A 25,740-nucleotide genomic window follows, 5' to 3' on the forward strand; every position below is an offset into this window, starting at 1 on the left:
CCCGAGGGGAGTGATTGACAAGCAGGCAGGGTAGGAGAATTGGAACGCTTTGATAGGAGGAGATACAAAGCAAGGCCGGTGGACTGTCAGGTGGCTAAAATATCTGTCAGTAGAGCTCCACCCTCTGGCAATGTTTGTGTACTGCACCACCCCTGCCTGGTCTCGTCAGACTTCTAGTCCAGACTCTTTTAACTCATTGGCAGTGGGGAATGGGAACACACACACACACTTCTGCACACACACACACGCACACAAATCGTTTTCAAACTGGAATAATCAGAAAAGAAAAAAAGCTGAATTCGTAGCATTGCGTCATGTTGGACCAGAACTCTAGACAGTCGGATGGTAATCTGTGTATGTGCTAACTCACAGATATGAAAGAGAATGGTTAATCAACTATGGGGGGGGCGTATATTCCCCTGCTAAATGGATAAACAGATGTTAGAAACAGCCGATTCCCCACACAAAGGTCGTGTAACACTGAACTTGGTGTCACACCCTGGAAAACCCTGCCTGCCTCAAGAGCTTTGGTCTGACGTCAGAAAACCTTGTCCCAATCAGAAGGACTCGTTTTTACATTGCTACGGTGTGCCCTAATGAATTGGACCCGTGTGGCTGTGTTGGGAGGAGAGCAAACAGCTGCAGCCCGAGGAGAGCTCCAAGGCCAGCTGTTCCCGTCTCATTATGGGGGGGGGTCAAAAGGACACCAGCGGAGGGGGAAAAAATTATCACTCAATTTGACATACACAGAGCATAGAGCATGATGTGGCAGGACCAGCTAATGACGAGGAGAGGGGCTGAACCACCAATTACTCTCTATAGCCGTCAATGTGGATACGTTTCTAATTGCGTGGCCCCGGCGTCCATTTTAATTGCCTTGCGTGAACTTGAGCATCCACATATCTTTTTATATAAGCGCTACGATGGGGGAAGTGATCTGATATGGCCTACAAATTAATTATACTCATAACCAATTATTTCCGTAATCCCCAGGCATTACGCAACCATCTATATAGACTTGCCCCGTAACTCATCACACTTAACATGAACAAATAGCTGCACACGGGGCTGCAATGTGGTACACACACACACACACACCTTAACACGCATCTTAACACACACGGCAGCGGGGTCACCGAGTTCAACACTCATTTATTGATCTAGGTGGAAAATATATTGGCCCAATGCACAGTTGACAACATTGTGGGAGAGAGTGAGAGTCCGTGTAAAGCTCGGGTCACCATAAAAACCACAAGAAACGTACACAATAACAACAGTCCAAGATATGGCACAGAGCGACAATGGAGAACTGGGATCTGGGACAGTACTGTATAGTACTTTGGCACAACAGAAGTACATTGGTGGTGGTGGGTTAGTCTATGTCACATGTATCATTCCATATATATATTGTGGTATCCCAGGAGGTCTACCCGGGGGATGGTAATAGAGGGGAGGTACGTGAGGCACTCTTTCCTCTGGTCTAAAAACAAAATATCCCAATGCCCCAGGGCAGTGATTGACACTGCCCTGTGTAGGGTGCAGTCTTTTGGATTGGACGTTAAACGGGGGTCCTGACTCTCTGAGGTCATTAAATATCCCATGGCACTTATCGTAAGAGTAGGGGTGTTAACCCCGTTGTCCTGGCTAAATTCCCAATCTGGCCCTCCAACCATCACGGTCACCTAATAATCCCCAGTTTACAATTGGCTCATTCGTCCCCCTCCTCTCCCCTGTAACTATTCCCCAGGTTGTTGCTGCAAATGAGAACGTGTTCTCAGTAAAATAACGGATACATTTATTTTTTTTAAAGGAGCACGGTGGCACATGGCGGGAGAGAGACGGACACCGGTTAAGAGAGAGAAGGAAGACCGAGCAATTTCTTTGATATATTTGTTTTTGCGGACTAAAGCCCCCCCTGTCTCTGTGTCAATCTCTGCACGCTCAACCCAACACCCCACAGTTTACCACAATATATATATACAGTGCCTTGCGAAAGTATTCGGCCCCCTTGAACTTTGCGACCTTTTGCCGCATTTCAGGCTTCAAACATAAAGTTATAAAACTGTATTTTTTGTGAAGAATCAACAACAAGTGGGACACAATCATGAAGTGGAACGACATTTATTGGATATTTCAAACTTTTTTAACAAATCAAAAACTGAAAAATTGGGCGTGCAAAATTATTCAGCCCCCTTAAGTTAATACTTTGTAGCGCCACCTTTTGCTGCGATTACAGCTGTAAGTCGCTTGGGGTATGTCTCTATCAGTTTTGCACATCGAGAGACTGAATTTTTTTCCCATTCCTCCTTGCAAAACAGCTCGAGCACAGTGAGGTTGGATGGAGAGCATTTGTGAACAGCAGTTTTCAGTTCTTTCCACAGATTCTCGATTGGATTCAGGTCTGGACTTTGACTTGGCCATTCTAACACCTGGATATGTTTATTTTTGAACCATTCCATTGTAGATTTTGCTTTATGTTTTGGATCATTGTCTTGTTGGAAGACAAATCTCCGTCCCAGTCTCAGGTCTTTTGCAGACTCCATCAGGTTTTCTTCCAGAATGGTCCTGTATTTGGCTCCATCCATCTTCCCATCAATTTTAACCATCTTCCCTGTCCCTGCTGAAGAAAAGCAGGCCCAAACCATGATGCTGCCACCACCACGCTTGCACAGTGCTCCTTGGGATGTTTAAAGCTTGGGAAATATTTTTGTATCCAAATCCGGCTTTAAACTTCTTCACAACAGTATCTCGGACCTGCCTGGTGTGTTCCTTGTTCTTCATGATGCTCTCTGCGCTTTTAACGGACCTCTGAGACTATCACAGTGCAGGTCCATTTATACGGAGACTTGATTACACACAGGTGGATTGTATTTATCATCATTAGTCATTTAGGTCAACATTGGATCATTCAGAGATCCTCACTGAACTTCTGGAGAGAGTTTGCTGCACTGAAAGTAAAGGGGCTGAATAATTTTGCACGCCCAATTTTTCAGTTTTTGATTTGTTAAAAAAGTTTGAAATATCCAATAAATGTCGTTCCACTTCATGATTGTGTCCCACTTGTTGTTGATTCTTCACAAAAAAATAGTTTTATATATTTATGTTTGAAGCCTGAAATGTGGCAAAAGGTCGCAAAGTTCAAGGGGGCCGAATACTTTCGCAAGGCACTGTATATATATAAATAATACTGACACAGCCAGTTCCAATGAAATATATATATTTGTATTATTCAAGTAGGAGGGGAAGGGAGAAGGGGACAGTAAATGGCTCATGGTGGCCAGGAGCAATATCTAGTGATGAGGACAGGGGCAGTGCTTACACGGTGTACATACAGTGTGTGTAAATACTGTATCTATGGCTCTAGGGCAGTTGTCTGTTAGCGGAATAGTGTCTATGGTATCGTAGAAGGGAAGACCGAAGACAGGCAGATGTTCATCGTTCAAAGGCAGTGAGGGTCTCTGGTAGAGGCTGCATCTGTGGTGCATCAGAGATACTGGTGATACGTCTGGGGAGACCAAGGCTTCACACAGGGGTGCAAATTATCTCTACAGTTTCTTTCATCAACAGTAAATAGACTGGGTGTAATACCAGGTGTATGTCACATATACATAAAGAGGACTTCACAGGGTTTTTTAATTGGGGGGGATAAAAGCCTAATAGCTACAGTACAGTAGTAAAAGTGACATTTATATGTGTATTTCATGTAGGGGATAGGCTAGTGATAATTTACGGCAGTTATTAGGCCTTATATTTGGGGCAGTTCATGGGGCATAGTTGGGGTATTTTGGGGGCATTTGTTGGGGCTACAGTTGGGGCTATATTCGGGGCTACAGTTGGGGTATTTTAGGGGATTGTTGGGGCTACAGTTGGGGCTATATTCGGGGCTACAGTTGGGGTATTTTGGGGGCATTTGTTGGGGCATGTTGGGGCTATATTCGAGGCTACAGTTGGGGTATTTTGGGGGCATTTGATGGGGCTACAGTTGGGGCTATATTCGGGGCTACAGTTGGGGCTATATTCGAGGCTACAGTTGGGGTATTTTGGGGGCATTTGTTGGGGCTACAGTTGGGGCTATATTCGGGGCTACAGTTGGGGTATTTTGGGGGCATTTGTTGGGGCTACAGTTGGGGCTATATTCGGGGCTACAGTTGGGGTATTTTGGGGGCATTTGTTGGGGCTACAGTTGGGGCTATATTCGGGGCTACAGTTGGGGTATTTTGGGGGCATTTGTTGGGGCTACAGTTGGGGCTATATTCGGGGCTACAGTTGGGGTATTTTGGGGGCATTTGTTGGGGCTACAGTTGGGGCTATATTCGGGGCTACAGTTGGGTATTTTGGGGGCATTTGTTGGGGCTACAGTTGGAGCTATATTCAGGGCTACAGTTGGGGTATTTTGGGGGCATTTGTTGGGGCTACAGTTGGGGCTATATTCGGGGCATTTTGGTGGCATTTGTTGGGGCTACAGTTGGGACTATATTCGGGGCTACAGTTGGGTATTTTGGGGGCATTTGTTGGGGCTACAGTTGGGGCTATATTCGGGGCTACAGTTGGGGTATGTTGGGGCTACAGTTGGGGTATTTGTGGCTATAGCTGCCGGATGGGAGGAAGGTGAAGAGTATCCAACGCGCGATGGTAGAGCTCTCTCAGTGCTCTCAACAACTGCAGCCGACAGAACATCTGATTGAAGAGGTGAGGCAACGGCTCCTTTAGAGAAGGGAAGAGAGGGGGACAGAGAGAGAGAGACAGATTGAGGTTAAACGTTATGGACTAAACTATGAACTTTAGTCCGTTTAAATCCAAGTCAGCTGTGCTGTCTGCCAGTACGCCATGTTTTAAGGTCTGGTATGGATGATCAGAGGCTATAAACACATGGATCTCTATGTGTCAAACAATAGGGGGCATCACACATGCAAACATTTCTTTAGTTCTACATACTGTGAGACACATGCTCTGCCAGTGTACTGTCCACTAACTCTAACCTAATTTAACTACCAGACAGACAGAGGTAAAATGACTGGTTACTCACCCCAAGGACGTGGACTCTGTTGTAATAGGAGCTAAAATCTTTACTGAGAGACACCAGGAACTTGCAGATCTGGGAGACACATTGCACACGCATTAAACATACATTGAATGAGCATTCATTCACCTATATCAACTAGGACCGGGACGATACCTTTATCGCGATACTCGTTAGTATCGTAGCAAGGAAACAAAACATGAAGCGGACCAAACTTCTTCAGGAAAACGGCGCTAATGTTGGAAACAAACATCGTTATGTTGCCATCCAGAGTCACATTTATTTATTTTCCAAGTTACAGCACACAATATTTTACATACTGCAGGTTTATAAAGGGCCAAAGAGTTTGGTCTGCTTCGTGTTTTCATTTTTGCCATCAACTGATATTTCAATACACTACAAATATATCCTTTTAAAACCTCACCTGTTCAGTCTTCAGGTTGACTCTGGCCCCTCCATCACACTCCAACGCCTGTCCTGATTGGTCGAGAAGCTCAGAGAATGGAATGAGGTAATTGAACAGAAGAAGCCACTCCCCCTGTGAAACAGAAAGAGAGACACAGTCTCTAGAAGACCTAAGTAGAAATTAAACACAGATATTCACAAAGCGTCTCGGAGTAGAAGTGTTGATCTAGGATCAGGTATTAGGATCAGGTATCCCCCCGTCCATATAGTTATGACCTAAAAAGGTCAAACTGAAAATATCTATTTTTTTACCCCCAATTTCATGGTATCCAATTGGTAGTTACAGTCTTGTCTCATCGCTGCTACTCCCGTACAGACTTGGGAGAGGCGACGGTTGGGAGCCATGCGTCCTCCGAAACACAACCCTACCAAGCCGCACTGCTTCTTGACACAATGCCCACTTAACCCGGAAGCCAGCCGCACCAATGTGTTGGAGGAAACACCATGCACCTGGCGACCGTGTCAGCGTGCACTACGTCCGGCCCGCCACAGGAGTCCCTAGTGCACAATGGGACAAGGACATCCCTGCCGGCTAGCACTGCGATGCAGTGCCTTAGACCACTGCACCCCTCGGGAGGTCCCAGGTCAAACTGATCCTTGATCAGCACACCTACTGTGGGCCTACCTCTTCTTTTAGAGCTGAGAAGTCCAACTGGGAGCCCTCTGGGATTTCAGGGTAAAGTCCTGTGGGAGGCAAATACATGGGAACTGAACATCCACCGTGACAATAAACACATAGTACAATCAAGGTTGTTTATATTGCTTGGTGTGGACTAGTACTCATATACAACATGGTAGTTTGTGGTCCTGTGTGGCTCAGTCGGTAGAGCATGGCGCTTGCAACGTCACGGGTTGTGGATTCGATTCCCGCTGGGGCCACTAACACACAAAATGTATGCACATATGACTAAGTCGCTTTGGATAAAAGCTTCTGCTAAATAGTATGTAAATATGGTTCACGGCGTCGTGGCTGAACAACATCAACATACAGCTGGCTGGTTATACGATGTACCGGCAGGATAGAACAGCGGCGGTCTATGTATTTTTTGTAAAAAAAACAGCTGGTGCACGATATCTAAGGAAGTCTCGAGCTATTGCTCGCCTGAGGTAGAGTTTCTCATGATAAGCTGTAGACCACATTACCTACCGAGAGAGTTTTCATAAATATTCTTTGTAGCTTTTTACATACCACCTCAGTCAGAGGCTGGCACTAAAGACAGCATTAAATGAGCTGTATTCCACCATAAGCAAAAAGAAAACGTTCACCCAGAGGCGGCGCTCCTAGTAACCGGGGACTTTAATGCAGGGAAACTTAAATCAGTTTTACCTAATTTCTATCAGCATGTTAAATGTGCAACCAGAGGGAAAAAAAACTCTAGACCACCTAGACTCCACACACAGAGATGCATTCAAAGCTCTCCCTCGCCCTCCATTTGGCAAATCTGACCAAAATTCCATCCTCCTGATTCCTGCTTACAAAAAAATTAAGCAGGAAGCACCAGTGACTAGATCAATAAAAAAGTGGTCAGATGAAGCAGATGCTAAGCTACATGACTGTTTTGCTATCACAGACTGGAATATGTTCCGGGACTCCTCCAATGGCATTGAGGAGTACAGCATATCTGCCACTGGCTTCATCAATAAGTGCACCGATGACCTCGTCCCCACAGTGACCGTACGTACATACCCCAACCAGAAACCATGGATTACAGGCAGCATCCGCACTGAGCTAAAGGCTAGAGTTGCCGCTTTCAAGGAGCGGGAATCTAACCCGGGAGATTATAAGAAATCCCTCTATGCCCTCCGACGAACCATCAAACAGGCAAAGCGTCAATACAAGACTAAGATCGAGTCGTACTACACCGGTTCCGACGCTTGTCGGATGTGGCAGGGCCTGCAAACCATTACAGACTACAAAGGGAAGCACAGCCGAGAGCTCACCAGTGACACAAGCCTACCGGACAAGCTGAACTACTTCTATGCTCGCTTAGAGGCAAATAACACTGAAACATGCATGAGAGCACCAGCTGTACCGGAAGACTGTGTCATCACCCACTCCGCAGCTGATGTAAGACCTTTAGACAGGTCAACATTCACAAGGCCGCAGGGCCAGACAGATTACCAGGATGTGTACTGCGAGCATGTGCTGACCAACTAGCAAGTATCTTCACTGACATTTTCAACCTCTCCCTGTCCAAGTCTAACACCAACATGTTTCAAGCAGACCACCATAGTGCCTGTGCCCAAGAATACTAAGGTAACCTGCCTAAATGACTACCAATCCGTAGCACTTACGTCTGTAGCCATGAAGTGCTTTGAAAGGCTGGTCATGGCTCACATCAACATCATCATCCCAGAAACCCTAGACCCATTCCAATTAACATACCGCCGCAATAGATCTACAGATGATGCAATCTCGATTGCACTCCACACTGCCCTTTCCCACTTGGACAAAAATAACATCTATGTGAGAATGCTATTCATTGACAACAGCTCAGCGTTCAACACCACAGTGCCCTCAAAGCTCATCAATAAGCTAAGGACCCTGAGACTAAACACCTCCCTCTGCAACTGGATCCTGGACTTCCTGACGAGCCGCCCCCAGATGGTAAGAGTAGGTAACAACACATGCGCAACGCTAATCCTCAACACAGGGGCCCCTCAGGAGTGTGTGCTCAGCCCCTCCTGTACTCCCTGTTCACTCGTGACGGCACGGCCAGGCACGACTCCAACACCCTCATTAAATTTGCCAACGACACAACAGTGGTAGGCCTGATCACCGACACTAACAAGGCAGCCTATTGGGAGGTCAGAGACCTGGCCGTGTGGTGCCAGGACAACAACCTCTCCCTCAACGTGATCAAGACAAAGGAGATGATTGTGGACTACAGGAAACTGAGCACACCAGGAGACTGAAAATATTTGGCATGGGTCCTCAGATCCTCAAAAGGTTCTACAGCTGCACCATCGAGAGCATTGGTTGCGTCAATGCCTGGTATTGCAACTGCTCGGCCTCTGACCGCAAGGCACTACAGAGGGTAGTGTGAGCAGCCCAATACATCACCAAGCTTCCTGCCATCCAGGACCTCTATACCAGGTGGTGTCAGAGGAAGGCCCTAAAAATTGTCAAAGACTCCAGCCACCCTAGTCATAGACAGTTCCCTCTGCTACCGCACGGCAAGCAGTACCGGAGCGCCAAGTTTAGGTCCAAGAGGCTTCTAAACAGCTTCTACCCCCAAGCCATAAGACTTCTGAACATCTAGTCAAATGGCTACCCCCCCCCCCCCCCCCCCCCCCCCCCCTCCTCCTCCTCAACACCATTGACACACTCTGTTGTCATCTATGCATAGTCACTTTAATTAACTCTACCTACATGTACATACTACCTCAACCAATCGGTGACACCGCACATTGACTCTGTACCCGCACCCCCCTGTATATATTGTTATTTTTTACTGCTGCTCTTTAATTACTTGTTACTTTTTGATCTCTTATTCGTATCTGTATTTTTTTGTAACTGCACTGTTGGTTAGAGCCTGTAAGTAAGCATTTCACTGTAAGGTCTACTTGTATTCGGCGCATATGACTAATACAACTTGGATTGATTTGATATTATTTTATATTGGTAGTGTATGTACAACTGTGTGGTTCCGTTGGGTGTGGAGGTGTTAGATTGTGGTTGGACTAGAAATATACAGTACCGTGAGTCACTGCGGATAAGCCAGTCAGTCACGTCTACTAAATGACCATATCATCATTGTGTTGCCTTGCGTGTCTCACCCTTCTCCATGCCTCGCTCGTAACTGTCAAAGAGGGTGTGGAGCCGAGCACAGTTGTACATGACAAAGACTCCGCCTCTGGGGCCTTTGGTGGACACACTGCCTTCCCTCTGCACGTCCAGGGTGACCTGTGTGTTAAAACAGTTGTCAGTCTGACAGTCAGCTCTGACTCAACACAACACCAGCCAGGCACAAGCCCCCTGGAGAGCAAGGTAGGCCAGCATGCTACCAGTTCACACACACACACACACATGATTATCGGTGTGTACAACTGCACACACACACACACACATAAACACAATGCTCACTTAACCCGGAAGCCAGCCGCACCAATGTGTCGGAGGAAACACCGTAGACCTGGCGACCGTGTCAGCATGCACAATGCCCGGCACGCCACAGGAGTCGCTAGTGCACAATGGGACAAGGACATCCCTGTCGGCCAAGCCCGACCCGAACCCGGACAATTGTGCGCCACCCCATGGGTCTCCCGGTCGCGCCCGGCTGCAACAGAGCATGGACTCTAACCCAGAATCTCTAGTGGCACAGCTAAGACTCACCGGGCTCATATGGACCGTTGAGAGCAGCTCAAACCTCACAGTGGCGGAGGTCATGACCTTGATGATGTCATCCCAAGTCTGACCTGGAAAATGATTTGGAGTATTTAGGAAAGAAATCACATACCCTAATCAGTCATGGAAAAAGTACTCAAATGCTCTACTTGAGTAAAAGTAAAGATACCCTAATAGAAAATGACCCAGTAAAATAGTACTTGAGTAAAGGTCTAAACATATTTGGTTTAAAATATACTTAAGTATCAAAAGTAAAAGTATTCATTCATTCAAATTTCTTATATTATATTAAGCAAACCAGACGGCACCATTTTCTAGTTTTTTTTATTTATTTACGGATAGTCAGGAGCCCACTCCAACACTCAGACATTAATTTACAAACAAAGCATTTATGTTTAGTGAGTCCGCCAGATCAGAGGCAGTAGGGGTGACATGGGATGTTTGCTTAGGTGAATTGGACCATTTTCCTGTCAAAATGTAACGAGTGCTTTTGGGTGTCGGGGAAAATGTATGGAGTAAAAAGTACACTATTTTCTTTAGGAATACAGTGAAGTAAAATTTCTCAAAAATATAAATAGTAAAGTACAGATACCCCCCAAAACTACTTAAGTAGCACACTAAAGTATTTTTACTTAAGTACTTTTCACCACTGCCTAATCATACAAATCAGTGCGTCTCATACACATTTAAAAAGTACACACGCGTTACAAAGTGCACTTCAGACAAATTGAGCACACTCACCTTCGACTTGTTCTCCGTACTTCATCTCTGAGGCCTCCTTCATCTGCACTCTTCTCAGTCTATAGGACAGGGGCGAACAAAGACCCGGTGAGACAGACACACATACAGAGGCTTGAGGAGATCTGAAGAGACTACCTCCATGCAGACGGTGGAGAACAGTGATATACTTAGGTGCTGGGGACTAAAGAGAAATCAAATGGATAAAACTAGATGTAGTTCTTACTGGAGATACTGGGCCGCACTGAGGTGACTTCCAGGAGTCTTCACTGGTCCACAAACTAGATGCCTCTGAGAAACAGAAAGAGGGAAAACTGGTTCCCTCATAATGTATCTGGTTGCAGCCGGGATAGGTTGAGAGACTGTTTTGTGGATGCATAAAGCAATATTGTCAACAGTTTTACATTTGAGTAATTTAGCAGGCGCTCTTATCCGGCGCAACTTACAATTAGTGCATATCTTAAGATGGCAAGGTGAGAAAACAACCCATCACAATCGTTTTAAGTACATTTTTCCCTCAACAAAGTGTTTAAAATCAGCAAAGTCCGTGCTATTAGAACCAGTGCCTTTTTCTTTCATTTTGGAGGGGCGCCTTGAGTTGTTTAAAGCTGCATTATGCAGAAATCACGCCCTCATTTCCTGGTTGCTAAAATTCGAATAGTTCGCCTAATTTTAGTTAATGTGACAAAACAATCAACTATAGTGTAGAGAACCATTGTAACATCTAAAATGCTGTGAAATCTATTTATATAACGCAAAATATTGTTTGAAGCTAGTGTACAAAACCGAAAGTAAAAGACACAAAAACTAAACTTAAGAACTGGCAGCATAAAAATAGCGCACATAAAGCAGATCTCCTGCTTCTTAGACTTGCTTTCAATGAGAATGACAGATCTACAACACACGTTTCTATGTGAATTTGGTCAGGTCGCCCAATAAGTTACATATTTTAGCTTTAAAAAGGTCGGGTTTCAGACGTTTTCCCCCTTACTTTAGGGGGAAGCTTGTTCCACCATTGGGGTGCCAGGACAGAGAAGACCATTGACTGGGCTGAGTGGGAGCTGCCATCCCGTAGGAGTGGGAGGGCCAAGAGACCAGAGGTGGCAGAACGGAGTGCTCCTGTTGGGGGTGTAGGGTTTGAGCATATCCTGAAGGTAAGGGAGGGGCCGTTCCCCTTGCTGCTCCATAGGCAAGATGATGCGAGCTTCCACTGAAAGCCAGTGGAGTGTGCGGAGGAGCGGGGCGATATGGGAGACCTTAGGAAGGCTGAACACCGGCCGGGCTGCAGCATTCTGGATCATGTGCATGGGTTCGATGCAGAGCATGTGAGTGGAGTTGAGCGCTCCATGTCCTTTCCAACCGCTCCGTTAAAAACCGCTCCGCACTCACAACATCAAAAAACATCCGCTCCATTCATTAAAATCACAATTTTACCAACACCCATCTATTTTTGTGACTACCTGGACCTACCATTTGGTTTTGAAGTATTGAAACCAAATCATATGGATTTGAATGAAAAGTATTTGAATAAACATGAAAAGCTGAATCTAAATAGGTCAGGAGCCAGACAGGGAGCCTAAGAAGGAATTATTTAGGCTCTATTATTTCAAGGCTTTTGCCTACAAATAAATACACAGCGAAGCATTTGCGAGTGTGACAATAGGCTGGTAGGGACATAAAGCGCTCACCATTTTAAACATTTTGTTGTGTTAAATCATTGTAGCCTATAAATTGTGCATATAGGCTGTGATTTACTTCGAATTAAATACAAATTAAATGAAAAATGACTTGTTAGTGCATTTGAATTCATTTTTAGAATACATTTTTAGGAACACGAGTTTGGCCAGTCTGTGGTTTCAGGCTTATGTGATGGAGAGCAGCAGAGAATATCCTCTCCACACTTGTAGAGCCACTGGGGACGCTAAACACCCTTTTGGGCATTCTCGCCTGGCTGAGCAGAGATGCAGAGTTGTTTTTCTATTCCTTTTTCTATAAGTAGGCCTAAAGCTTTTTAGGCAAAATAACCCAATCAAAATGGAAAGCTCCTTGAACGTGAGAATATGCCAGGCCTAACGGGCCCAAAATCAATTATGGCCTAATGTATAGATAATAGAACAAAACATTTGCTAAACGTTTAAGAGATCTGGTTTTGAGTTTAGAAATACTTTGCTACAATGACACACTTAGTTATCTACCCAGCTCGTTCCTTTCTGTTAGCATGTGCACGTAGTAAGTACACCATCATGCTTTTGGGATACGTGCCTTTTCAGATTCCACAATTAATATTTAGTTGTGGACAGTACATCACCGCACTCCCTCTCTTTCTCTTGGTCCTCGTCTTTATAAGTCACCTTTGACTTCGCACCTGTGTGTTTTATCAGTTTCTTTATGGAAATATTTAGCGAACTACATGACATTAAGGGGTTATAGCAGCACACAAGTAGACTACAGATGCATGCTGGGCCGGGCATGCCCTGAGCTCGTGAAGTGAGCGCTACTGGATGGAAATTGGAGCGGGCGAGAAGGCCGACGCTCCAGCCTTTGAGAATCTCGCTCCAGTCAAATTGGGCACGCTCCGCTCCAGCTCCGCCCACATACTCTGGTTTGATGGCACAAGCGGGGAGCCCAGCCAACAGAGTTGCAGTTGTCTTGACGGGAGATGTCAATTGCCTGGATTAGGACCTGCCCCACTTCCTGTGTGAGGAAAGGTCGTACTCTACGGATGTTGTAGAACATGAACCTGCAGGAGCGAGTCACTGCTTTGATGTTTGCAGAGAACGACAGGGAGTTATCCAGGGTCACACCAAGGTTCTTTGCACTCTGGGAGGGGAACACCTTGAAGTTGTCAAACACGTTCTGTCGAAGTTGAGCTTGAGATGGTGGGCCGACATCCAAGCTGAGATGCGTTTCGCCACCTGGGTGTCAGAAGGGGGGGGGGGGGATCTATTGGTCCACGGTGTCGAAGGCAACGGATCGATCTAGGAGGATAAGAACAGAGGAGAGAGAGTCAGCTTTGGCAGAGCAGACACAGAGGAGAGCGGTCTCAGTTGAGCGAGCGGCCTTGAAAAATGACTCGTTAAGGGTCAAGAAGATCGTTCTGAGAGAGACAACAAGAGAGTTGGTCAGAGACAGAACAATCAAGTGTTTTGGAAAGAAAAGAAAGAAGGGATTACCGGTCTGTTGTTTTTGACGTCAGAGGAGTCGAGTGTTGGCTTCTTGACTCTGGTCATCTTAAAGTCAGATGGGAAAACAGTCAGGGATGAGTTCATGAAGGAAATGAGGAATGGGAGAAGGTCTCCAGGGATGGTCTGGGGAAGGGACGAGGGGATGGGGTCAAGTGGGCAGGTTGTCGGGTGGCCGGACATCACTCGTGGCAGGAAGAGAGAAAGGAGAAAGAGGTCAAGGCGTCGGGTGGGGCCAGTGGGCTCAGTAGGCTGAGTGAATGAGGAGCGGATGTCGTCAACCTTCTTTTCAAAGTGGTTGATAAAGTCGCCCACAGAGAGGGAGGGAAGTGGAGGATTAAGGAGGGAGGAGAAGGTGGAGAATAGTTTCCCAGGGTTGGAAGCAGAAGCTTGACATTTAGAGTGATAGAAACTTGGTAGGCATCGGCTGATCCTCAAGAGTAAGCACTTGGTACTTGGGTCAGTCATCAAAACAAATGTATTGGTGCACCCAGTGGAGAAAGTTGATTTCATTTCTTCCCAGTACAGGACATCCTATGCATACACGTGCTTGGATGGGAGTAACAGTAACGACATGTCATTTAGCTGTGAAAATGTCTTACCTTTTCATCCGATTGTCAAACAATTCACTTTAAAAAGTAGGCTACCTGCGCACATTCGTCCGGCATAATTCCAGCATCAAAAACAGTGTGCTGTGCACCCGCCATTTGGTGAATGGAAAGGGACGTCTCTAAAAACACCAAAAAGTGTAATGTCATTCTGTGATTGTCATTAGGGACTCAATTCACAGCCTGAATTGATTGACGTGTCCTCTGTTGTCCGAGCGGTTCTCAGTTTCGGCAGCCAGTCATCTGTGCCTTGGCAAAATGTTTGTGTTCATCCCCAACCACACTGCATTTTGAAGCGTACCCGTTTTCAAGACTATTCGCTCATTTCTCATGCGGCTGACAGGCGGTAATGATAAATGATTGTGAAATAGCCTAGTTTTCTTTCCTTCTCTGTTTTAATTATTGTGATAGTCTCATATTTTACCGGTAAGCTGTATCATCGACACTATTTATTTTCCCGGTACTCTGTACCGGACCACATCGGCTTACTTTCACCCCTGGGTGCACCTCTATTGGTTAGTATGGTGAACAGTGGAGGCTGCTGAGGGGAGGACGGCTTATAATAATGGCTGGAACGGAACAATTGGATTTGCATCAAACACATAGAAACCATGTGTTTGATGTATTTCATACCATTCCATTGATTCCCCTCCAGACATTGCCACGAGCCCGTCCTTCACAATTAAGGTGCCGCCAACCTGCTGTGATGGTGAAGTACAGATCACCATTATGTGGTAGTTAATGTTTCGTTGTGTCCAACAAACCTGTGTCAATGTTGCACCGCTGGCTCTCCATAGCATCGCTATCTGCTGCTGACGGAACTCATCCTGACAGGACGTGACATGTACCGCGGTTGCTGTGGATACCTAGGTCAATAAGAGATGTGAAAACCTAACATGAGACGTTATAGTAGTCCACGGCCATAGATATAGTATTACTATAGTAGTACACGGCCATAGATATTGTATTACTATAGTAGTACACGGCCATAGATATAGTATTACTATAGTAGTCCACGGCCATAGATATAGTATTACTATAGTAGTATACGGCCATAGATATAGTATTACTATAGTAGTATACGGCCATAGATATAGTATTACTATAGTAGTATACGGCCATAGATATAGTATTACTATAGTAGTACACGGCCATAGATATAGTATTACTATAGTAGTACACTGGTAAAGCTTGATGTTTAAAGCATTGGGGAAAAGAAAGCTTGACTCACTGTGCAGTCTGCAGTAGCCCTGTCCAGTTGGGCCAGATGAGACACACTGTCTCGTTGCACTGAGGACAAAAATCACATGAATTATGTTACAGACAGTCCTTAAGACAAATCTATAATGGACTGTTAAGCTATGGAGGCTTTATTTCCCTCGGCTACATTACAGTAAGTTTCACCTCTAAAGGCGCCATGTTATAGACTTACTTCCATATGAGATAATTCCATTGTATTGACCAATTTGACCCAAACCTTCTGTCTTTGCCAATGAATGTGTTAATCACAGGTTAACACGTTTACAACCAATCCCCAGGTCCTAACCTAGGTCAAAGATCCTTCATGTCTCACCTGTACAGGTACCCAGGCTGGGGTCATACCCTGGCAGCTGCTCCTCCTGAAACACCCTCTTCAAGTTCACTCTGAGCGTCCCCCACTCCTTCTCTCCCTCCATCTTCTTTTCTTCACTCTCTCGCCTTCCTCCATCTGTCTCCTCTCTTTCTTTGTACGGGGAATTCTGTAAAGCCTCCAACATCTTCTCCTCCCTCTCGTCATTGGTCCAGCTGACCGGCACTGACGGCCAATCGACGCCAAGTATTCGGAGGAAGACGATGATGTTGCTATCTTCAGGCAGCACAGGGCAGCAGGACACAGTAAACCTGAGATAAACAGGGACGTTACCAACACTGATATATGATATGGTGATAATGCAAAACCCTCTATACTCAGAATAACACATATTTAACCAAGACGGCACATACCGCAATGAACATAGTACTGGACAGTGACATAATGCCATATGAGTTATCAAGCCAGGTCCTAACTCACCCCTGTCTCCTCAGTAGCGCCCCTAAGTGGTCAGTCAACAGAACGGTGCGTAGTTGCCCCAGCGTGAGTGTGTCCGGGGAGGGTAAATTGGGTTTGGGGTGAAGGGCCGGGCAGTTGAGCACCACACCCCCCTGTCTCTGGCTAGGAGGCTTCAGGTACGCCGACACTCCACTCAGGACCTTCTGAAACGCGGCAATCCGGTCAACCCGCACCCTCAGCCCCTCTCCCATGACCTCCCCACCAGCCACAGGGAGAACCCCACACCCTTTCAGGGACAGCACTCTACCCATCACTGCTGGGGGAACCTAGACACAAACACATCACACTTACATACTGTCCATGGATAGCAGACAGTTCTTCTCAAATTCAGTCAAAAACAATATTGCAGTAGTAGTAGCCTTCTGCCTTCAGTGGGATAGACCTAATTTGCCTACTTGCATGAGTCTGTTCGTGTTCTCCTGCTCAGACTTTGCTGGCATATGCCAGATCTTAAAATGCCTGGATAGGTCATTTACATATCAGCTAACCACATCATATGATATAGCAATCTGGTGCCCGACGGCACAGTCGATGACGTGACACGCATGCAACGTCTGAGCAGGGAATGCAACCATGCAACTACTTTGGTCACGATCCTCTGCTCAGACTTTGCATGCATCAACCAATGGTTGAGTTCCACGTCATCGACTGTCATCTACTGACAGATTGCTATAACATATGATGTGGTTTTCTGATACATGAAATACATATCCAGATTTGGCATGCGTCAGCAACGGGTTTCCATTAGTTACCACAGTCACAAAGCCAAAATTGTCTATCATAAAAGTGTATGAAAACAAACACTTCGTTTTTTGGTCTTAATTTAAAGTTAGGCATAACATTAGCAGTGTGGTTAAGGTTAGGTTGGAAATCACACTTTAAGAAAGAGAAATTGTACAAATAGGCGGGATTTATTACTTTGTGGCTGTGACCTCGCAAAGCCTTGGCGATGCCATGCAAACATCGTCTCGCGAGATGATAGACCCCATGTAAAAACACGGTGCCACATTTTGCTGTGAGTGACCCACATTATTTTATTTATTTATTTTACCAGGCAAGTCAGTTAAGAACAAATTCTTATTTTCAATGACGGCCTGGGAACAGTGGGTTAACTGCCTGTTCAGGGGCAGAACGACAGATTTGTACCTTGTCAGCTCGGGGGTTTGAACTCACAACCTTCCGGTTACTAGTCCAACGCTCTAACCACTAGGCTACCCTGCCGCCCCAGGGTTTTGTCCAGGGGTTAATAATTTTTGCCGCAGGGTTTAAATGTTATGTCGACGAGGACAATGTCAACGGTCTCAAATATGAAAACGTATTAATTCCATTTTGTTCACAATCATCAAGTGGATGTTGAAGATAGGTCGGGGTAAAATAATTAGCCTCCACATCTCTCAAGACTCTTCAACCTGTCAAAATGAAAAGCGTGTGCTGTCAACTGTGTGTGTGTCTGTCTGTCAACCCATGCGTTATAGCCAGTGTATCCAACTGCGAATAATTCAAAGGAAAAATATAATGGGGTTCAAATGAATTGAATTAAATAATAATATTAAGACGCTAGCTATTTAGCACACCGACCTGTCCGTCTGCATAAAGCGTATTCAGCACCGTAGTGGGTGACAAGAAATCCCTGTTTTGGAGATTCTTAGCGCTGCTTTCTTTAAACCAAAGCTTCTCCGGCTCACTCGAGATTCTGTCACTGCTACCCTGACCGGCATCGGGAACATGTTCAGGCTCTCCCCGTAGTGCGGAGCCCAGAGCTTGGACGGTACGGGTGATCCGAAACGGTGTCTCGTCAATGTTCTCCATCACTAACTCACAACCTAATCATCACTTCAACTGAGCTAAACGGTATAGTAATCATTTGTGTTTATGACAGCTAACTTTTCAAATAGACAAAACATTTGTTCCTCTGCTCTAGTCGATCGATCTCGTATTGGCTGTGAATGACTGCATGATAACCACAATGCGGAACTGTAGAGTGCAAATGTTGTTTCCCTGAGTTCCGTTTCCTTGTGAAGCAGGGCAAAAGCGCGAGTTTATGGCGCCATATTGTGTGTGGCAGAGTTGGCCGTTTAGCACGATCTATGAAATTCATAGTAAATTAACTTTCATCAACAATGTTGGTTATTTAATGGTGATTCTGCAACTACGGGCACTTCTATGTCCTCGCAGTGATTTTATTTAAATGATTATAATTGTTATTCTTTATTTGTTAAGTTCACACTACAATCACCCCATACTTTTTCTTTCACACCTCTTTATCAAGTATTTCAGATGCATTTTATACCTCAAGTTCACTATTTTGCCCTTGTCTCTGACCCAGACTTTTGCGCTTCTACTATATTTTCCTATGAGAAAACATGTGTAATTAATTCATGTTATCTACTAGAGAAAGATTACATTAAATCTATATCAATATGTATTGTGAGTATGCTCTTTATATTGTTTTTAAACCAAATATGTGGTGTCATTTCCACAACTGAGGACAAATTCCTCATTAATAAAGTTTTTTTTAAGAGAATGTTAATTTAGTTACCATGGAAACATATTGTGACAGTGTATCACATGGCTGGTCATCTCCACTGCCTCTGATCAAGATGACTCACTAAACACAAGCTTTGTTTGTAAATTATGTCCGAGTGTTGGAGCGTAACCCTGGCTAACCGTACATTAAAAAAAACTTGAAAATGGTGCCATCTGGTTTGCTTAATATATAAGGAATTTGAAATTATTTATACTTTACTTTTGATACTTAAGTATATTTTAGCAATTACAGACATATAGAAACAAAATAAAAAATGATCCTATACGATACCAGGAACATCTGCAAAAGACAGGGAGAAATACTGGAAATAAAAAGAGAAGTGAAATCTATCTCTGAGCTTACAAAGCAGAACAAAGAAACAAGAGAAGGCAATGGAAATGCAACCAATGGAAAAGAAGACTGACTTTAAAGAGAACAGTTGCAATGGAGACCTACCTATCAGGCAACACACCACCTCAGTCAACAGATGACTTGCAGCCAGAATACCTGCCCCTAACTTACCTGACACTGATGCGTGCCCTGATACCCCTTCCTCATTGTCAGCAACATAAATGAGTAGTCAAATACTTGCTGGAAGGAAAAATGTTGGAAGAAGTCTCTCAAAAACATACAAAGATCTTTACATGTCAAATGTCAAACTTGATAATGCTTTGCGGAAAGCTGAGAAATTCAAAAAAGGTATGATTGACTGATGAAGAAACTGGTGAGACAAGATTCCACAAAGACAAAACAGCAAATGAAGGAAACTCCAAAGAACCTGAGAAGGATTTTGTTTCAAATGCCATCATTGCAGAGTTAAAGCAAAAGTATCAACAAATTTACCAGTGCCAAGGACAAACAAGTGGCTTCAAAAATGCTCAGTGGCAACATCCTGAGAAAGTATGGCCTGGCCAATGCCCCAAACAGAAAATGTTGATTTTCAGCAAAAGCAATGAGGACAAATTAAAACAATACTCCAGGAAAAATCAGTGAAACACAATTAGCACTGCCAGGCTCTCGCCCAGGCTCAGTCGTAACCGGCCGCGACCGGGAGGTCCGTGGGGCGACGCACAATTGGCCTAGCGTCGTCCGGGTTAGGGAGGGTTTGGCCGGTAGGGAAATCCTTGTCTCATCGCGCACCAGTGACTCCTGTGGCTGGCCGGGCGCAGTGCGAGCTAACCAAAGTTGCCAGGTGCATGGTGTTTCCTCCGCCACATTGGTGTGGCTGGCTTCCGGGTTGGATGGCGCTGTGTTAAGAAGCAGTGCGGCTTGGTTGGGTTGGGTATCGGAGGACGCATGACTTTCAACCTTCGTCTCTCCCGAGCCCGTACGGGAGTTGTAGCGATGAGACAAGATAGTAGCTACTAAAAACAATTGAATACCACGATATTGGGGAGAAAAAGGGGTAAAATTCACACACACACACAAAAAAAGAGAATGGTGGCGTGCTCGGTCCTCCTTTTCCTGTAGTCCACAATCCTCTCCTTTGTCTTGATTGCGTTGAGGGATAAGTTTTTATTTTGGCACCACCCGGCCAGGTCTCTGACCTCCTCCCTATCCGCTGTCTCATAGTTGTCAGTGATCAGGCCTACAACTGTTGTGTCATCTGCAAACTTAATGATGGTGTTGGAGTTGTGCCTGGCCATGCAGTCATGGGTGAACAGGAAGTACAGGATGGGACTGAGCACGCACCCCTGAGGGGCTCCAGTGTTGAGGATCAGCGTGGCAGATGTGTTGTTACCTACCCTCACCACCTGGGGGCGGCCCGTCAGGAAGTCCAGGATCCAGTTGCAGAGGGAGGTGTGTAGTCCCAGGGTCCTTAGCTTATTGATGAGCTTTGAGGGCACTATGGTGTTGAAGGCTGAGCTGTAGTCAACGATTAGCATTCTCACGTAGGTGTTCCTTTTGTCCACATGGGGAAGGGCAGTGTGGAGTGCAATAGAGATTGCATCATCTGTGGATCTGTTTGAGCGGTATGCAAATGTGAGTGGGTCTATGGTTTTTGGAATAATGGTGTTAATGTGAGCCATGACCAGCCTTTCAAAGCACTTCATGGCTACGGACGTGAGTGCTACGGGTCTGTATTCATTTAGGCAGGTTACCTTAGTTTTCTTGGGCACAGGGACTATGGTGGTCTGCTTGAAACATGTTGGTATTACAGACTCAATCAGGGACATGTTGAAAATGTCGGTGAAGACACCTGCCAGTTGGTCAACACATGCCCAGAGCACCCGTCCTTGTAATCCGTCTGGCCCAGCGGCCTTGTGAATTTTGACCTGTTTAAAGGTCTTACACACGTCGGCTACGGAGAGAGTGATCACACAGTCGTCCAGAACAGCTGATGCTCTCATGCATGCCTCATTGTTGCTTGCCTCGAAGCGAGCATAGAAGTGATTTAGCTCGTCTGGTAGGCTCATGTCACTGGGCATCTCACGACTGTTCTTCCCTTTGTAGTCTGTCATGGTTTGCAGGCGCTGCCACATCTGACGAGCGTTGGAGCCGATGTAGTACAATAAATCTTAGTCCTGTATTGGCGCTTTGCCTGTTTGATGGTTCGTCTGAGGGAGTAGCGGGATTTCTTATAAGCGTCCAGATTAGAGTCCCTCTCCTTGAAGGCAGCAGCTCTACCCTACTCTACTCTTGCTCTGTGTAGATGTTTCCTGTTTCTGGTTGGGGTATGTATGTACAGACACTGTGGGGACGACGTCATTGATGCACTTATTGATGAAGCCAGTGACTGATGTGGTGTACTCCTCAATGCCATTGGAGGAATTCCGGAACATATTCCAGTCTGTGCTAGCAAAACAGTCCTGTAGCTTAGCATCTGCGTCATCTGACCACTTCTTTATTGATCTAGTCACTGGTGCTTCCTGCTTTATTTTTTTCTTGTAATCAGGAGGATGGAATTATGGTCAGATTTGCCAAATGGGGGGCAAGGGAGAGCTTTGTACGCGTCTCTGTGTGTGGTGTAAAGGTGGTCTAGAGTTTTTTTCCCCCTCTGGTTGCACATTTAACATGCTGCTAGAAATTAGGAAAGACTGATTTCAGTGTTCTTGCCTTAAAGTCCCGGCCACTATGAGTGCCGCCTCTGGGTGGGCGTTTTCCTTTTTGCTTATTTCTTTATACAGCTGACTGAGTGCGGTCTTGGTGCCATCATCCATCTGTGGTGGTAAATAAACAGCCACAAGAAATATACATGAAAACTCTCTTGGCTCATAGTTGTCAGTGATCAGGCCTACAACTGTTGTGTCATCTGCAAACCTAATGATGGTGTTGGAATTGTGCCTGGCCATGCAGTCATGGGTGAACAGGAAGTACAGGACGGGACTGAGCACGCACCCCTGAGGGGCTCCAGTGTTGAGGATCAGCGTGGCAGATGTGTTGTTACCTATCCTCACCACCTGGGGGCGGCCCGTCAGGAAGTCCAGGATCCATTCTCTACTCTATTTCGTGCATCAGCTGTTGTTTAAAAATATACACAGACCCCCCCCCCCCCCCCATCCCATAGTCTTACTGGAGTGTGCTGTTCTATCTATAAGCAAACAGTGCAGCGTATATATCCCGCCAGCTGAATGTTATTCATGTCGTCATTTAGCCACGATTCCGTGAAACAAGATATTACAGTTTTTAATGTCCCGTTGGTAGGATATTCGTGATCGTACCTCGTCTAATTTATTGTCCAATGATTGTACGTTGGCAAGTAATATTGATGGTATAGGCAGATTTCCCACTCGCTGTCGGCAGATCCTTACAAGGCACCCCGCCCTGTGTCCTCTATACCTGTGTCTCTTTCTCCTGCCAATGACTGGGATGTTGGCCTTGTCAGGTATCTGAAGTACATCCTGTGCGTCCTGGTTGTTGAAGAAAGAATCTTAGTCTAATCCAAGGTGAGTAATCACTGTCCTGATATCCAGAAGTTATTTTTTGCCGTAAGATACGGTGGCAGAAAGAATATATACAAAATAAGTTATAAATAACGCAAAAAACAAACACATAATAGCAGAATTGGTTCGGCGCCTGTAAAACGGCTGCCATTTCTTCCGGCGCCATCTTCCTTTACCTGTGTAAATACACCAGTGAAATCCAGGCAGTTCACTTTGGTGATTCCCACAAGCAGGTGACCCTCCACACCTGTGTTGGATATACCACAAATTATACAGTTTCACTTTGGTCACTGAGCTCGTCTATGGGGCATGACCCCTCTGCTATCTGGGCCCATCTCTCAAAAACACTGGCCTACTTCCTTGAGCTCTGCCCATCGGCTACTGCTGTACACTTTGTGAGTGCAGGGCAGGATAGGTCTAAAAAAAATAATATCCGCTATCTCTCTGTAACGGCATAACTTTAGACCGTCCCCTCGCGAACCATGGACCCTCTGCACACATCAACAACAGTCACCCAAGGGGAACCACTACTTCAATGTCTCAGAGCAAGTGACGTTACCGATTGAAACGCTATTTAGCGCGCACCACTAACTAAGCTAGCCGTTTCACATCCGTTACATCTCCACCCTTCCCTTTGAAATGGGCTTCCAGAGAGTCACATGGAATCTCCTAGAAGCCGGACATGGAAAAGTCCCAGCTGATGGGGTCGGCACAGCTGTGTAACGAAAAGCAGATGGAATTGTGGCACGAGGCAAGGACCTCCCATATGGAAGAACTGTATTTGAGGAACTGTCAAAAGATCAGTCAGCCAACAAGCTCTTATATATCTCAGAGGAAGAGAGAGAGAGCATGGGGAACCTCCCACCTGGAGACAATCCGTGGGGCAATGAAGATACACCAGGTAATCGTTGTGGGTCATTTTATGTCAAATCTCACATTTGTTATACAAACATATTATCACTACATTATGTGTCACTAGACTATGTTAACGTTACATATTCCGAATGTGCATAACTTTTAGAATTTCCTGTGTTTCCAGATTGTCACCGACAGTCCAGGAGAGAGAACTTAAGAGGATACTCAGTTGCTTCTGTTCCTTTCTACATCACTGCAGCTGTTTCAGCCCACGGACTGGTTGAAAAAAAGTGCGAGTCGGACCAAGATGGAAAATCCAACACATCTCACAACGCCTTCCAGCCCATTGAAGATCTAAGTGAAACATTGATCGGAAAGTGGTTTTGTGGCAGAGTATGAACAGGACGTTTACCCTGGTATCGTGCGAGACGTTCACGCAGAGAGTGGTGGTCTTGTGAAAACCATGAGTCGCGTTGGCTCGAACCGTTTTCTTGGAGCCTCGTCCAGTGACCAAAAGGCACGTGGAGCAGGATGACGTGGTCTGGGAGGAACGTAAAGCTCTCTTTCTAAGCCTTTAGATACCCTTGGAAACTCACTATACAGTACATACAAAGCAGGACATAAAATCGTACATAAAATAAAACATGTGCAGCTCTCAATGAACTCTTCCCTCGATATATAGGTGCTAGAAGTTCTAGTTGTTGCATCGAAGTGTAGTCAATGACAAAACACTGTTCTCATGTTGAAAATGTGCTAGGTCCAGTGTTTTGGAAGTAAGTGGTGAACTTGGTAGATGGTATAACAACATTGCAATGACAGTTTTATATGGCTTTTCCTACTTGTTCAATAATGTCACGAGCTCTTTTAGAGCTCTATCTGAATGAATTCTAATTATGCCCTAGAAAGCCTTTTTGGTATAGAAACTCAAGTGGTCATAATAAATCATCCTGTTCTCATGGCGGGTGCCAGAAAATGACTGTGTATGTGTGTGTGTATATATATATATATATATATAAGGTTGCCAGACTAGGAACACAGGGCTGGTTCAGGCTCATTGGCCAACAGGCCTACAGTCATGCTAATTTGAGCAGTAGCCTACAGATGGTCATGAAGTCTCAGCGTAGTCGAACTAAGTGGAATAAGAAGTTGACTATGCCTGCTATGCGGGTCGAGACCTTCAAGTTCCTCTGTGTCCGCGTCACCAAGGACATTCATGTACCATGGTCTATACACACCAGCTCAGTCGTGAAGGGGACGCGAACAACGCCTCTTCCCCCTCAGGATGCTGAAAAGATTTGGCATGAGCCCTCAGATCCTCAAAAAGATATACAGCTGCACCACTGAGAGCATCTTGACTGGCTACATCACCGCTTGGTATGGCAACTGCTCAGCATTCGACCTCAAGGCGCAACAGAGGCTACAGAGGGTAGTGCGTACGACCCAGTACAGGCCACTTACTTTTTTCAGTCTTTACTAATAACTCTAGTTTTGTCACACCTGGACTACAGCTCAGGTGTGACAGGTGCGTCAATTGGCTCAGAACAGGGCAGCATGGCTGGCCCTTAAATGTACACGGTGAGCTAACATGAATAATATGCAGGTAAATCTCTCATTGCTTAAAGTGGAGGAGCGATTGACTTCATCACTACTTGTTTTCGTAAGAAGTGTTGACATGCTGAATGTACCGAAGTGTCTGTTTAACTACTAGCACACAGCTCAGACACCCATACATTCCCCACAAGACATGCTACCAGAGGTCTCTTCATGGTCCCCGAGTCCAGAACAGACTATGGGAGGCGGACGGTTCTACAATAGAGCCATGACTACATGGAACTCTATTCCACATCAAGTAATTGATGCGAGGAGTAGAATCAGATTTAAGAAACAGATAAAAATACACCTTATGGAAAAGCAAGGACTGTGAGGAGAGACACACACATGAAAAGACATGCACTCTACACACACGTCCACATGGATGTTGTATTGTAAATATGTGATAGTGCCGTATTGGCCTGAGGGAACAC

General features: G+C 45.4%; 1 protein-coding gene across 1 annotated transcript; it reads right to left on the reverse strand.

Annotated features, from left to right (window-relative positions):
- Positions 1-3,200: 3,200 nt before the first annotated feature.
- On the reverse strand, positions 3,201-18,435 carry dalrd3 (DALR anticodon binding domain containing 3). Its single transcript, XM_021615692.2, has 13 exons — positions 18,029-18,435; positions 16,412-16,716; positions 15,935-16,242; positions 15,593-15,651; positions 15,126-15,227; positions 10,798-10,862; positions 10,575-10,633; positions 9,822-9,904; positions 9,266-9,392; positions 6,111-6,169; positions 5,445-5,558; positions 5,027-5,095; positions 3,201-4,704 (listed from the first exon to the last, which is right to left on the reverse strand). Exons 1-13 carry the CDS (start codon positions 18,257-18,259, stop codon positions 4,585-4,587), a joined length of 1,701 nt encoding a protein of 566 aa, XP_021471367.2. The 5' UTR covers positions 18,260-18,435; the 3' UTR covers positions 3,201-4,584.
- Positions 18,436-25,740: the final 7,305 nt, after the last annotated feature.

Source organism: Oncorhynchus mykiss, chromosome 9, assembly GCF_013265735.2.
Source record: "Oncorhynchus mykiss isolate Arlee chromosome 9, USDA_OmykA_1.1, whole genome shotgun sequence".
NCBI classification, from domain to species: domain Eukaryota; kingdom Metazoa; phylum Chordata; class Actinopteri; order Salmoniformes; family Salmonidae; genus Oncorhynchus; species Oncorhynchus mykiss.